Below are 15,483 nucleotides of genomic sequence, written 5' to 3' on the forward strand. Positions count from 1 at the left end.
TACTGAATAATTAAGTAAACATAATTTGATAATTTATCCTTGTAAAGAAACCTCATTGCTGAACTGGCTACTCTGCTGTCTCAGACGATGACATATTTTCCTGTCGGCCACCGTAACTTTTGTTGGTTGCTATTCGTAACCTCACCACTAAATGCCGCTAAAATCACACACTGCACCTTTAAACTAACCCTCAGTAGGGCATAAGCAAATTGTATGGAAATTTACAAATGAGATATTATGAATTTATTCAAATTCGCCAAAGTGTTGTGTTGGCTTTTTCTGTGTTGGATGTCAAACATGGCACATCAAGTCTTGTAATGCCGGGTTTGATGTTAATTAAATTAAAGGGATAGTTTACTTAGATATTTTGAAGAATTTTGTCAACCAAATAGTTTCTGGTGCCCATTGACTTCCATAGTACCTTTTTTCATACTATGGAAGTCAATAGGGGCCACCAGCAACAGTTTTGGTCTTTCAACAAAGAAACTCATACAAATTTAGAACAACTTGAGGGTGAGAAAATAATGACAGAATTTTCATTTTCAAAGTGAACTATCCTTTTAAACTTCATTGGCTCTCATGTGTCTCATAACCAATCCTGGTGCACCACATTTGAATATGTGCGTGTATTCAAATAGCATGAATAAGATTTTAGCGCAATGGCAAATGCCAGGATTTTCAGTGAATACATTTTTTTTTGTCCTGTTCAAAACACAAATCTCTCATACAACTTCTAAAGACTTGGAATTTTGTGCTCTAAAGTATTAACTTTTTTTTATTTTTATATTTTTTTTATTTTGGAGCTTGACAACCCTCTAGTCACCATCTAGGTAACGTCTTTAGAATTCCATGAAAGAAAGAACAACAGAGGGGTGCATAGATGATAATTACCTTTTAATTATATTCCATTAAAGCTTTAACATATCTGAAATAAAGACTCATTTTAAATTAAAAACAGGTTTAACGCCTTTTTTTTGAAAAGCAGGGAAGGAGAATTTGGTTCCTGTGGAGCACTCATGTTATACTCAGTACACTTTAAAAAATTTATGAAACATTTCACTAGTTAGATTCATTGCAAATCTTTAAACAGAAATTCTGGAACAAAACTTCCAAACTAGTGTTACCATATTCGTAGGTCAGTTAAGTACAGTAGAAACATGCAAGACGATTTCAGTGAACAGAGCAACCAATATATCAACCAGTTGTCCATAAAGCTCAATATTTGCACAAACGAGTGAGTTTTGCATGTCAAATCAAGGCCCATGACTCCTTTGTCCTGTCCTTGGGATTTGGCTTCTTTGAATGATTAAATTTGATGTTTCTTGCCAGAAATATTTGCACATCCTTTTACTCTTACAGATTTACTACACTAAACTTGTATTTTACTTTGTCACCACTCTATCAATCAACACAGTAGTCTTTTTAACATATTCCCTGATGCCACATTCCTTGTCTATAGGCTATATATTCTTGAGAAACACATTTGTCATGGGGACAAGTCAATGTCTTTGGCAAAATTACAGAGCTAGTCATATTGAAGTCAAGGTCTCTGGATGATACAAAAAAAAAAAGTAGAATCTCAAGGCATTTGACAAGTTGATAGCTACCTGTCTGCACAAAAAAGCCGAATTCTCTAGTTATGACTCAAGTAAATTCACTTCGTTCAAAAGCCAAAATTCAAAAAAGGGCCTTTTTCTTCCTCTTCGAACAAATAATCTAATTTTTAAAAACCTAGATAAACATAGCACACGAAAGCTGTCCTCGTGTAAATGTGTGTTGTTTTCATTGTGCTGAAAATAACTGCAGAGAAATAATTGTACTGTTGGCCAAGAATGTTTTGAAGAAAAAATTGAATTTAGCATCTGTATTATTCAATATGCTTTAAACTAGAATCACTCTTCTCTAAAAACACCAAATTACAGTCATAAGTGAAGACTCGCTGTAGAAGTCTAGACAAAGAAATAGGGAAAATGAAATACTTTGGAAGTCAAACCTCTCGATATTACTAGCGCAAAGTGTGACAGATTGATTCTGCAAACGGTTTAAGTTATCTTAACTAAGATGCATAAGCAAAAGGTACGAATAAATCATTCCTGGAATGTGCCACCTCATGCTTTCTGTTCTTTCTCATTCACTCACTTATTCAGAATTGTAAATAAATGATAAAGTGAGAGAGGATGAGACGGGGATTGGAATGAGGGCTAGTCTTTTACAGAGGGAGGGAAACATGTAGTGAAGACCACTCTCACAAGTCACATGACCTCATCCTCAAAGCATGCAGTAGATACTGGGAGCAGGGACAACACATCTGCGGTACATGCAGGCTCTGTCGTTCTGACGTTTACTTCAGTACTTGTTGCCTAGTTAGTTAATGGTTAAGGGAAATGCAAGTTCTAATCATCCGCAGCAATATCATTTCCTTCCAACCTGATGAAAAAAAACCTGATGTTTGTAATGCAACTTGGCCAGTTCTTTCAATTCCCTTCAACAAAGGTCAGGAGACAAAGGAATGTATAGCTATCCTCAAATAAAGTCAACTCCATAGATATTTGAACAGCATGCACGAGACTAGAATAACTGGTTTCATGTAACATTGATCTCATGTTTTAAATGTACAAACCACCTGGAGCAGAAGACGTTTAGGTTTAATATTGGTATTTGAGCCCAGTTGTTCTCTTCTGAACAACCATGTTATGCAATATTACTAATCGCAATGATTTTGCTGGCGATGTAAAATTAACCAACATCGCCAGTTTCAGTGATTCGATTCAAAACTCTGGTTCACGGAACTCTGATTTTGTTCACGAAGTCTCTTCATGTATTTTTTTTAAAATATATGTACCGTAGTGAATATTGCTGTTTATTGGTATGTTTTTGGGTATTTGTATAGAATATAATTTAAAAATTAAATGACTTGTGCTTAATGGTTAGCCTATAGTGGTTGAAACCCTTTTACATACTGATATCTGTTCACTGGTGTTCAAAAACAGATCTTACTGCTTCGGTTAAGTTTTATTGTTGATAAGAAATGTTTACCTGTTAAAGTCAACATGAAATCAAAATGGACAAATCTTTCTTTTTTATGGAGTACTGCAGTATTTATTATAAAAGATTTATCCGTGCACATCATTATTACTTTTAATTCATGTGCCCTTAATCGTTAATCAAGTTCTCTTCTCTTCTCTTCTCTTCTCTTCTCTTCTCTTCTCTTCTCTTCTCATCTCTTCTCTTCTCTTCTCTTCTCTTCTCATCTCATCTCATCTCATCTCTTCTCTTCTCTTCTCTTCTCTTCTCTTCTCTTCTCATCTCATCTCATCTCATCTCATCTCTTCTCTTCTCTTCTCTTCTCTTCTCTTCTCATCTCATCTCATCTCATCTCATCTCATCTCATCTCATCTCTTCTCTTCTCTTCTCTTCTCTTCTCTTCTCTTCTCATCTCATCTCATCTCATCTCTTCTCATCTCATCTCATCTCATCTCATCTCATCTCATCTCATCTCATCTCATCTCATCTCATCTCATCTCATCTCATCTCATCTCATCTCATCTCATCTCTTCTCTTCTCTTCTCTTCTCATCTCTTCTCATCTCATCTCATCTCATCTCATCTCATCTCTTCTCTTCTCTTCTCATCTCTTCTCTTCTCTTCTCATCTCATCTCATCTCATCTCATCTCTTCTCTTCTCTTCTCATCTCATCTCATCTCATCTCTTCTCATCTCATCTCATCTCATCTCATCTCATCTCATCTCATCTCATCTCATCTCTTCTCATCTCATCTCATCTCATCTCATCTCATCTCATCTCTTCTCATCTCATCTCATCTCATCTCATCTCATCTCTTCTCTTCTCTTCTCTTCTCTTCTCTTCTCTTCTCATCTCATCTCATCTCATCTCTTCTCTTCTCTTCTCTTCTCTTCTCTTCTCTTCTCATCTCTTCTCTTCTCTTCTCATCTCATCTCATCTCTTCTCTTCTCTTCTCTTCTCTTCTCATCTCATCTCATCTCATCTCATCTCATCTCTTCTCATCTCATCTCATCTCATCTCATCTCATCTCATCTCATCTCATCTCATCTCATCTCATCTCATCTCTTCTCTTCTCTTCTCTTCTCTTCTCTTCTCTTCTCTTCTCTTCTCATCTCTTCTCTTCTCTTCTCATCTCATCTCATCTCATCTCATCTCATCTCATCTCATCTCTTCTCTTCTCTTCTCATCTCATCTCATCTCATCTCATCTCATCTCATCTCATCTCATCTCATCTCTTCTCTTCTCTGATGACATGACGGCAATAGCAAACCAAAAAGTGATCCATCCACAGTTTTTGCAATTTTACTTGGATATATGTCACAATTAGGAAGAAAAGACTAAAACTTCTGATTCATGCCAACTTTAATCACCAAATCATCATATTAGTATGATTTGTGAAGAATCATGTGACACTGAAAACTGCAGTAATGGATGCTATAAAATAATGCTATGAAATAATAATATTTCACAATATTACTGTATTTGTGATCAAATAAATGCAGACTTGGTGAGCATAAGAGACTTCTTTCAAAAACATTAGTTCAACCAAAAATGAAATTTCTCTCATCATTTACTCACCCTCATGTCGTCCCATACGACCCGTAAGAAATTTGTTTATCTTTGGAATCGGAACACAAATGATATTTTTAATGACATCTGAGATTTCTGAGACATCTGCAACTACCACTTTAGTTTTTGTAAAACTAATCCTCATGAATTGAGCTGTTTAGTCCAAAGTTTCTGAAGAGACACGATTGCTTTGTGATGAATAGATTGAATTTAGGCCTTTATGCATATAAACATTGATCGGCGATCATAAACTTGTTTGGTGCGCGAGAACAAACCTCATTGGTTTTAGCAGAAGCTCAAACGTGCTGCATAACACGAGAATTAACCTCACTGTTTCTCGCACGTCAAGCGAACATGTTTGAGCTTTAATTTGTGTGAGCTGATGAATGTTTATCATCGAAGTGGTAGTTGCGTGGACTTTCATCAAAAAGTTGTTCATTTGTGTTCCTAAGATGAACAAACGTTTTACGGGTTTGAAACGACATGAGGGTGAAAAAATGATTACAGAACTAACCCTTTCAGACCGACCCAAAACTTTTGAACGGTAGTGGATATATTGAATATTGTTGAACATTGTTAAAAGACTTTGTTAAAAGATATTGCCCGGCTCTAATGGAGTTTGGCATCACCCTGACAGCAAAATGATTCATGCTTCATCCACAGTGGCGTATAACTGCATTTACCAGGTTTTGAAATTGAGTAAGTGAATAAATACTCATTTGAATTTACGGACAGATTTTTGGATATTTCAGTGGTGCTTACTGTCATGCAACTGAATTCCTATTTAAATTCTCATTGTTGGTGCTCTCAGCTGTTGCACTTTTAACATTCTCTTTTGAGTGCACATAATGAGAACAATTAACGTCCACTCCCAAGTGTAAATTTTTCCAGTAAAGTGGATCTGTCATGGACTGTTCTTCAATAAAACATAGATTAAATAGCGTATGAAGGCAGTCAACCATAAACACTTCACCATTTCTCATTGCTTATTCTCATAATTTACAATTTGCTTGGAAGCTTATTGCTCCCTGAATGAAAGTCAACAGCATTAGGAAATCATTTTTAAATGTGGGGTCAAAAGTAACCAAATTTGGGTTGTTTTGCAACCCACTTATGGGTCAAATGGTTTATTTAACTCAGTATAATGGGTTGATTTATGGTAGGTCATTTGTACAGTAATACTCCCTTATTTTTACCTCGTACATGGGTTAATGTTTCCAGGATACGTATTTTATTTGGGATTAATATGGTTCTACAGAATTTTAGAAATAATAATTTAATGTAGGTTAACATTTTAATTCAAGCGTAATCAGCAATTCTCTGTTATCCATTTCTAATGAAGAAGCTAAAATTTCAGTTTTGGAATAGATTTTTAATTTCGGTGCATCCCTATTAAAAAGTACCAAAATAATAATAACCACAATACATATACATAAACACAAAAAAACACATTCTCACCTGTGAAAGGTTATCCCATTTCTTTGAGAATTAAACTCTTCTTCGAGAGTTTGCGTAAGTTGATATGTTGGAGAATTTGGCTATAATATGTCACATTTTAATTATATTCTGCTGAAGTGAACGAAATTATTTGTTTATTTTGCTGAAGGAGACTCAAATATCCGAGTCAATAAAAAAAAAATGACCCAAACTTCCCATCACTAACTGAGAGTGACGATACGCTGATTGTTCTAAGATGGCGCGCGCGCATTGACATGTCTGGAGTGGTCGAATGAGGCATCTACATACATATCTATGGGAGGGTGGGGTGGTGTGTATTGTTTCTACTATCAGTGAGATTGACCCAGCCACTAACCCAACGGCTGGGTAACACAAAAACTACCTAGCACAGAAAAAAAGACCCAACAGGCTCAAAACCAGCATTTGGATAGAATTTTTTTTTAAAGAATTTTCAGAAAGTTATTTTTGTGACAAAACATCAAGGAGATTTGCATAACAAGTTTTGCCTGCCACTGAAGTGACATGATTAAGTAAATAAGCAAAGATAAAATATATCTAACTGTTTTATCACAAAGTTATCCCTTTGCCTTTGTAGAACATAGACAATCTTTTCATAAGTTTGTGTTTGTAGTCTCTTAGCTTGTCCTTGAGGATAAAGGACCACAGGAGCTTTTAGCCCTGTGGATAGAGTTCCACCTGCTGTGTGGTGGACTCTAAAGTTCTGAGTTGTAATGTTTTATGCAAGAGCTGATGGAAGAATCCTTGACCGTGAAGTACAGTTATATGTGAGACTTTGGCAGTAGCATTCTGAACTTTTCACTTCTGTGCCTCCACATTTAGATGGAGTATATGGATTATGTAGGTAGACTAGTTATCTTACTTTGTTTTTTTCTTAATCTTATCAGTGTGAAGTTGTAAAGTAAGGGATTTTTGTTTAGACGTTTAGCCTTAGTGACACCAGCTTTGTAAGTTGTGTTTCCTGTTTTAACATGTAAACTAAAGGTCATGATAACGCATACTGAGTATAGTTGGAGGCAGATAGAAAATGTATGTTATTTTCTTCTCTTCACTTGTGTGTGTGTGTGTGTGTGTGTGTGTGTGTTACTTGAGCAATAGCACACAATAGCACAAGCTTCTTATCCTAAATTCAGGATACATTTTTAGACAAAACTGTGATTGGAACCATTCCAGAAAATAAAAAAATGCTCAAATACTCAAACTCAATACTTGAAGTTTTTAACATATGGTCAGAGAAAGGTACCAAAGGGGGTACAAACTAAATATTATATGTTGTTTTCTTTTCCATTTGTGTTATATGAGGTTTGCAATTTTTGCAATTAATAATGCAATAATAAAGCAATAATCTGTTTATGAGCTTTGCAACATTGACAGTTATTGAACTGAATTGAAACAACACTGAATAAGTAAATTGAGCTGAATAATGACACTATTATCTTTTTTAGAGCTGTTAAAGGCCGGTGGTGTGAATGGGCCTTTACAACTGAAGTTTAATTAGTTTCATAATTGATACATTTGACAACATTAACACTGTTTTTTAGGCAAGGCAAGGCAAGTTTATTTATATAGCACATTTCATACACAATGGTAATTCAAAGTGCTTTACATAAAGAAATTAAAATAATCAAAAGAAATCAGAATAATTAAAACAGTTTATGGTAAAAGAAGTTTGTGTCTTTAGTCATTTAAAAAGTAATGGGACACTAAAGTGTACTACTGGCAGAGTGAATTTTTTTTGTTTTCTCGTCATAAATCATTCTGTTGATCTTGTATTATTTGGACCTGCAGTTAGGGATTGTTTACTTGGCACACTGCAGCTTATATGTGCAAAAGTTTTTTCAGAGAGAAGCATTTATGTAATATGCAACTGTTTGTTGCTCTCAGGCATTCAGAATTATTATGTTTTAACCAAATTGATGTCATGCCAAATAGCCAAACAGCCCGTTCTAATTTGTCTCTTTTATGGGTAATTGTGAAATGCCTCTATTATTGTGAATGTGAAATAGCCCTGTGCTCACATGGTCAACTGCTTCCTGTAAAGATTAAGCTGTCATATGGAATGGGAATAATTGTCCCTCAGCGTGACATTCACCTGAGAAGCATGGCAGTTGTAATTCGGTTATCAGCACGTTCATGTGCAGACGCTTCAGCCTCAAGTTCATTGCCCTGTCATAAAGCCAGCAGCAATCATCTAGAAATGCAATAGAATAGTATGCAAATATGTGGTGAATTGATTTCCTCACTCAGGACAGCCGTGGGAGTGAAGTGGTTTGCGTAGGGGTTTCCTGCTTTCATTTCTGACTGGCAAAGGCCCAGTGCACACATGTGATGGAAAATTAACTCGCATAGGTGTTTTGTGTTGATCTCTTTATATGTGCGTCTATCGATACTGTTTTTGTTTTCATAAAAAGAAGCTTAGAGGAAGAGAATGCGCAAACAGTTCACAGTAGTGAACTGTAATAAATGTCAAGACCCTCAACTGACCCATTTCTTTTTTGTTCTAGTGAAATACATGCGGGAAGCAACGCCATATGTGAAAAAAGGCTCACCGGTGTCTGAGATTGGCTGGGAGACCCCGCCTCCTGAGTCTCCTCGTCTCGGCAGTCCTCACTTCGATATCCCCAGCCCCCCCTCGCTGTCCTTACAGGGCGACCGCAGATACATCCCCCTCAAAATGTGCTACATCACCCGCAGTATGACTGTCCCTGACCCAGAAAACAGGTACTGCTTCTAATGCATTCAATACATTGACCACAGGAAGTTTGCAAACTTGCAGCATTACTTTATGAGAGGCCAAAGTCCAATAAATAAATGTTTAAAACATTACAGAATATTTTAATAAATATTTTAGCAAATGGTTTTAAATGTTTTCAAACTGAATTCAACATTGGGAAGAATGAATGCTTGGGGGAAATAATTGATATTGTATTTTCATGGCCGTACCCACCATTTTATTTATTTTGAGGAGAAAAAAAAAAGTCATGAAATAATTACCAAACAATAGCGCCAAGATAACCGACTTTCTCATGAGCTGATCAGCACTCAAAGCTGCAAACTTATAATGCACAAAATTGGAATATTGCATAAAAAGAATAAAACGTTATTTCAATCTCATGTGTTCAAGAGAACAAAATCGTCACTTCTTGGAAAGTTGGCGCAAAATATCCATAATAGAACTTGCGCATCAAGACAGGACGCAGACAAAAAAGAAATGAACGCTGTCAATGTATCTTGCGTTTGGAGGTGGATGCCTGATGTTTGGGAATACAATCGTGTGCGACAGTTATGGGAGGTCATTATACCCAACCGACATTGACTTGGGCATTTCAGAAAAAAATGATGTGCCTCAATTGAGTGCATATTTTTTTTATGCATTCTAAAAATGCACATTTTTAGAATGCATGCTTAACTTGCCATTTCCATCCAGTGGTTTTTATTATAAAATATATCCCAATATTTGCATAAAAATAGATGGATGGAAACATAGTTTATGCCAGAAAGACTGGGCAATCAAATCGAAAAAGGCGGGCATTAATTTGACTTTTTACAGAAGCAGAGTGTGAATTCCAGCATGAAACTTCAGTTTTAATGGTCAAAAAGTGAGGTGTAAGATGTAAGTAGCTAGACATTTAATATTTGACAACTCTGTTACGATTGAATTGTTAAACGACCGACAGTAATATCCAGGGGTTCAAACAGCTCAACCAGAGCCATTTTCAACATATTAGGCATAAGAATGAATGTGTCTATATTGTGGATGAATAATGACCTTGGTTGCATTTTCTCGATAGCCTTTCAGTAAATTCACTTTTCATCCCTGGGCCTACACTAGAATATGGTCAAATGTGTGGCTTTGACAAGTGGGTTTATAGGTTGTGGTTAGGACAGTCAAATTTCCAAATGCACTGCTTACAATAAAATCTAGTTCTTTAACTATTTTTCTTTGTTTGTCTCCTACTCTATTTCTTTGATTTTTTTTTCTTTTTGACAAGATACTGCTTAAAATTTTAAGTATAGTTCACCTAAAAAGGAAAATTGGGTTATCATTCTTTATCATTTACCTATGAAACTTTTGTCATTCTAAACCCAAATGCTATTATAAACGTTTTAATTTTTTTTAGCTATTGTTATCCTTATTTTGCCCTCTGAACGTCTTGGATCAGGAGAATCAAAATCTTCTCGGACCCCCAAGCAAGCACAGATTTTGGACCTCAGTATTTTTAAAACCCTGTGTGCGGACATGCTTGTTAAGGATGGTGGAGAAAGTGATTAGAAATGTTTTAGACAATCTCTTTTTAATGCCGTCTCAGGATGAGCAGTAAAGGGTCTCATTATTTAGAGGGTGAATGTGACAGCCCTTGGTAATGCACTCCACACAACAAATGCTTTACGCTGGTCGCTCACTCCGTCATGTTTGATGTCTAAAGAGGGCTAGTGTCCTCTGCTTGTCAGTGACAACATCAAAGTCCGTGTCAACAATGACTTCAAAGTTTTCAAAGTGCTTGAGCTGGGCCCAAAAAACACTCAGAACGAAATGCAAGACATGAAGCCAAAGACCAAACCTGTGACGTATACACACCATGTCCAAAGAATAAATAGTAAAAAAATACAAATGAAAAATGTATTAAGAGGCACAAATTATGCTTGGTGCAAAAATTTAACAATATGTTTTCAGGTTAGCAGTGTCCAGTAGATAAACTGGAACATTTATATGGATGTATAGCTCAATTGTCTACTATGAGTGTAAAAAAAAATTATCATGGGTTCCACACATATTTTAAGCAGCACTACCATCATGGATGATGATACAAAAATGTTTTTTGATCAGCAAATCAGCAGATTAGAATGATTTCTGGAGAATCATGTGACAAATAAATGCAGCCTTTGAGAAGATAAGAGACCTCTTTCAAAAGCATAAAAAAATCTTATTGACCCCAAACTTTTAAACGCTAGTGTATGTATATATCACCTATATACATATGAATATAATTATCTGGTCTGTAGTGTATCAATGCAATACAGTTAACATGCATTATATACAAATCTAATTAAATATATATATCTCCTTAATTTATATAAACAAATTATACATTATATGTGTTTCAAAACCATAAACATATTTACCATTTTCTAAACAAGAAGTCTCTTGATTTATAAACAAACTTTTATTTTGAGGATGCAAATATTTAAAATAAAATATTAGTCTCAGATGTTTTATTTTTTGTTGCTGAATGTGTTTTTGTTTTAGCTATCTCACCAACAACAGTGTTTTTTGTTCTCCAAGCTTCATGTTAATTTTTGCACTATTGTACTTTTGTCGTGAGAGAAATGAACGTTGTGGTTTGTGAGATTAACCATAACATTTTACAGGAAGTGTGTTAAAAGATGATGTACCAGCGCAGAGTTTGTTGACAATAATGACAAGAGGAACATGTCACATCTTTTTTAAAAACACTCTAAGACCGTCAGTGAGCTGCTGGAATGTTTGAAGTCACCATGGATTTAATATGGACCATTCTTGTTTTTTTATTGTATGGTGTAGCATTTATAATAAATAATATTTCCATGCAAATAATATTTTTTTTTTAATTTCATGTGCCCTCATAATCTTTAATCAAAATAAAAATGGGAAGGGGCAGCCCTCCCTTTTGCAGCAACATACTTTCTTCTATGATGATGCGTTTACTGGCGCAAGGGCAGAGCAACCTGTCAATCACATCAGATCATAGCATTAGCAAACCACAAACCATCCAATACATTTCCAATGGACAAAAAAATAAATAAAATCTTGTTAGAGAGGCCATTTCACTCGGATATACATCACAATAGGGAAGAAAAGACTAGCGCAACTTTAACACTGTACTCTAATAACTTTCTGCCTCCATTTGTTTGTTGTAGCTTTGTCTCAAACATACACAGAAAAAAGCAATAAGTACAAATTTACATAATTTAGTAAAGTAAATTTCACATATGGAATTAAGTAAACTCTACTTAACTAAGTGAAGTAAAATTAACAAAGAAAATAAGTAATTTCAACTTGGCCAGTAAAGGGTTGAGTAATTTCTATTTAGTTGAAGTTTCCTTTGAAATACATTTTAATCAAACAATACAACACTGTATTAAACCATGCTTTTAAAGTGTATGCTTTACTTAGAAACATCTAAATATAAAACAATAGATATTGTGTAGACACCATATCTACACATTAGAAGTAATGTGGCAGGTGAAGACCGAGATCTCAATACTTGGTGCACAATACACATGACGGTAATATTCGATGGATCGTTTACTAGAATAAATGTGTCATCTTGAGTAGAAAATTAATTCCAAATGTCACAAAATAGCAAGTTACTAAACCTAAGCACAAAAGCAATGATAAAACAGTGTAAATACCGCTGGAAAACAGCGAAAAATCAACCTCATTAAGTATTCAATGTCCAGCGCATGATGGGAACACCAGTATCAGAAAAATGTAGTAGTTTTTTATTAATTTTATAAGGTTGATATTTACGCTTTAATTTCTACAAGCTTGAATTAAGTACTAACATAGAATTTTTTATTTATTTTTTATTCTCCTAATAACTTTTTCATGTAAAAATTACATTTGTTTTTTCTCTAGTATTTACTTCACCACAATAATCATTTTTATCAGTGTATAACCAATTTGAACCTAGTGCAAAATCTATGAGGGGAAACTTTTTTGCACACACTCAAAACTTGCAGAATCTATTGATTTACTGGATTTCAAATTGCATTGCAACTGTATATGTGACCATACTCTTATTATTTTTATTCACCATACAACCATACAATTCACATCAGTGTGGTGCTATATTGTACCCTGTACAACAATCTTCTTTCTGATTGGTCAAGTGGCGTTCTAAAAGTGCTGATATTTACTATAATGTTTTGATGATATCACACAATATCACTTTTGCATTGCTGATGCTTTTAGAGGAATCACAGCCCTGTTATTATTCAGTACAACAGCACTCCAACTCATAAGATATTGCTTAAATATGTGGCGTGGCCAGACTGATGGCGAGATAAACAGACAGACAGGCAGACAGACAGACGAAAGACTTCACTCCTGCCATGCGGCATGTCAGTAAGGAGATCTACAGACCTTCACCTCACACGCTCCAGCTCCGTTTTCAATTTACACCACTGTGTCTCATGTCTTTTAGCCCATCCATCACTGTGGTGCTCATGCGGAGCTCTATCAACTCTGCAGACATTCATGGCTTACCTCAAGTGCCACACTGTGAGAGGATTGCTGTCAAATTCCTAAATAAAATCCATCTGGAATAAAAATAGAATGTGCCCCCTTCCACTGTTGTCATTTCTTTGGACTGTTGGGCATTCTGATGGTCCTGAGTGGATCTGTAACTGGAGTTGTTTTGGTGGAAGTTAGAGTAGCTGGAGGTTTGGGGTATGGAGATGTTCCTCCACGACAGAGATGTCAGTGACCTTTCCATCTGTCATGCGTTACCCTTGCTTTTGTTTGGTTTGACACATTGTGTTTGGAGACCATCTGAATTTAGTTCGTCTTCTTCGTTTTGTCCACTTTGACTCATTAATTGGGATGTTGATGGTAAATAGAAGAGTGTTCTCCCAAAATGATTAATTAAAAAGTGAATTAATTTTTGTTAGAGAGAGCCTAGTGGTTAGCCTGGGGAAAACTTAGATGAACTTCCGGCAAATTTAGATTTGCTTTGTGTTGTGAACTTCTTCTTCTCAAGTGTAGAAAAGATAGAGTTGCAGACCAGGAGATTGTTGAGGTATAAGTTCTTTATTTCGTCGCTGTAGTCATCTCAATCAAGTCTAACTAAGGCAGTATACATTTAGTTCATATACCCTTTCAGGAGGAGGAGTTACATAAAGGTGGAAACAAAAGCATGCAAATGAGGCATCTGGGTTAAGGATGTGCCCTAGACTGAGAGTGTTACCAATCCTAATCCAATCAGCATAACAGTGTAATGTAAATATCCTAATCCAATCAGCCAGACTCTTCACCGATACCTTCACATTATCTTAATGGCCAGGCAGTGCATAAAGACAAAAGGTGATAGTCTCAGTGCTCTGACCAATTTAACTTACAATAGAGAGCTGGACAGACAGGAACAGGCAGGTTTGTGACATCATTTACCTTAGATACAAAATTCACACTAATAAACTTTCTCAGTTTCTATGCTATTGTATTGGAAGCTCAATTATACATTGAAAATAAAATTTGTAATCCTACATTTGCAAATTAAGCTGCGTTCACACTGCAGTTCCGCATTTTCCAATTCTCAATTCCGATTTTTTGAAAAAATTACATTTTTTTGCAAGGCCGTTCACATTCCCAATTAAATGCGACCTTTTGTGATCTCCTGTGTGAACGAGAACGGGAATGTGAAATGACCCAGAAGTGACCCGCATGCGCAGAAGAGTACTCAACGGTCAACGACGTCCAAATATTAATTAAATCAGAAACCTCGCTTCCCTTCCATCAAGCTCAGCATCGTCCGCCAGTTATTGTTTATCTTCTCATTCCCGCCTACTTCAACGCAGAATTATGACGTTTGTCGCATATCAATGACGTGCGGGTCGGATACATGCGACCTGGCCGTTCAGATTGAAGTCGCATTTCAAAAGATCGGATACATATCGGATTTGGACCACATACCCAAGTGGCCTGGGTCGCATTTGAAAAGATCGGATCTGTGTCGTTCAGACTGTCATGAAAAGATCAGATACAGGTCGCATAGGGGCAAAAAAATCGGAATTGGGTCGTTTCAGCCTGCAGTGTGAACGTAGGCTTAGTCTGGCGAAGAGCCCATTCAAGCTCATTTCCAATCTTTCCAAATCGAGGCACCAATCACAAACTTTGAGGCGGGCTTTACAAGATGACGATCGATCTTATTGGTTTTAAGGTCTTTCCAATCCCAGAGGCATTTCAAGTCAAGTCAAGTCATCCTCATTTATATAGCGCTTTTAACAATGTAGATTGTTTCAAAGCAGCTTTACAGAGATAAACATATAATTTAAGGTAACAGAGATTGGTTTGGTTTTATAGTGGCTCTTGAAAAATGTTTTTTCCAGGTAAAGTTAGTTTTGATTGATTCACTTCCGTCTAAATGATCATTTGTTATTAAATTAGGGGCCGCTAAGACGACACCGTTCTCTCTAAACAGACTTTAAACGTGAACCTGTGATAGACGCTGATGACGTTCACATGCGCATTAAGAATTGATTCTATAGTTATGTGCGTTTGAATATATGTGCGCAGGTTTGTAATTCCTTACAAACCATGCCTAAACAAACTACTTGTCTATAAATTTTGATGCAGAATTTTTATTTTATCTTATCACTTTGGGTAGGTACGCGAACCGAAAAATTCCACAACGCTTTATCTGTAGAGTGGTATAG

The 15,483-nt window shown here is 35.9% G+C and overlaps 2 protein-coding genes across 2 annotated transcripts in view; both read left to right on the top strand.

Moving 5' to 3' along the window:
• mrpl13 (mitochondrial ribosomal protein L13) overlaps positions 1-15,483 on the top strand; it is a 293,506-nt gene that overhangs the window by 191,881 nt on the left and 86,142 nt on the right. The window lies entirely within an intron of this gene.
• The window catches only part of sntb1 (syntrophin, basic 1), a 46,622-nt gene that overhangs the window by 3,283 nt on the left and 27,856 nt on the right, over positions 1-15,483 (top strand). The window contains exon 2 of the mRNA XM_077209572.1: positions 8,574-8,790. Coding sequence (XP_077065687.1) covers positions 8,574-8,790 — 217 coding nt within the window. The remainder of the gene's footprint in view (positions 1-8,573; positions 8,791-15,483) is intronic.

Source organism: Siphateles boraxobius, unplaced genomic scaffold (genome assembly GCF_051911475.1).
Source record: "Siphateles boraxobius isolate OS27281-9 unplaced genomic scaffold, OSU_SipBor_1 12, whole genome shotgun sequence".
NCBI classification, from domain to species: Eukaryota; Metazoa; Chordata; class Actinopteri; order Cypriniformes; family Leuciscidae; genus Siphateles; species Siphateles boraxobius.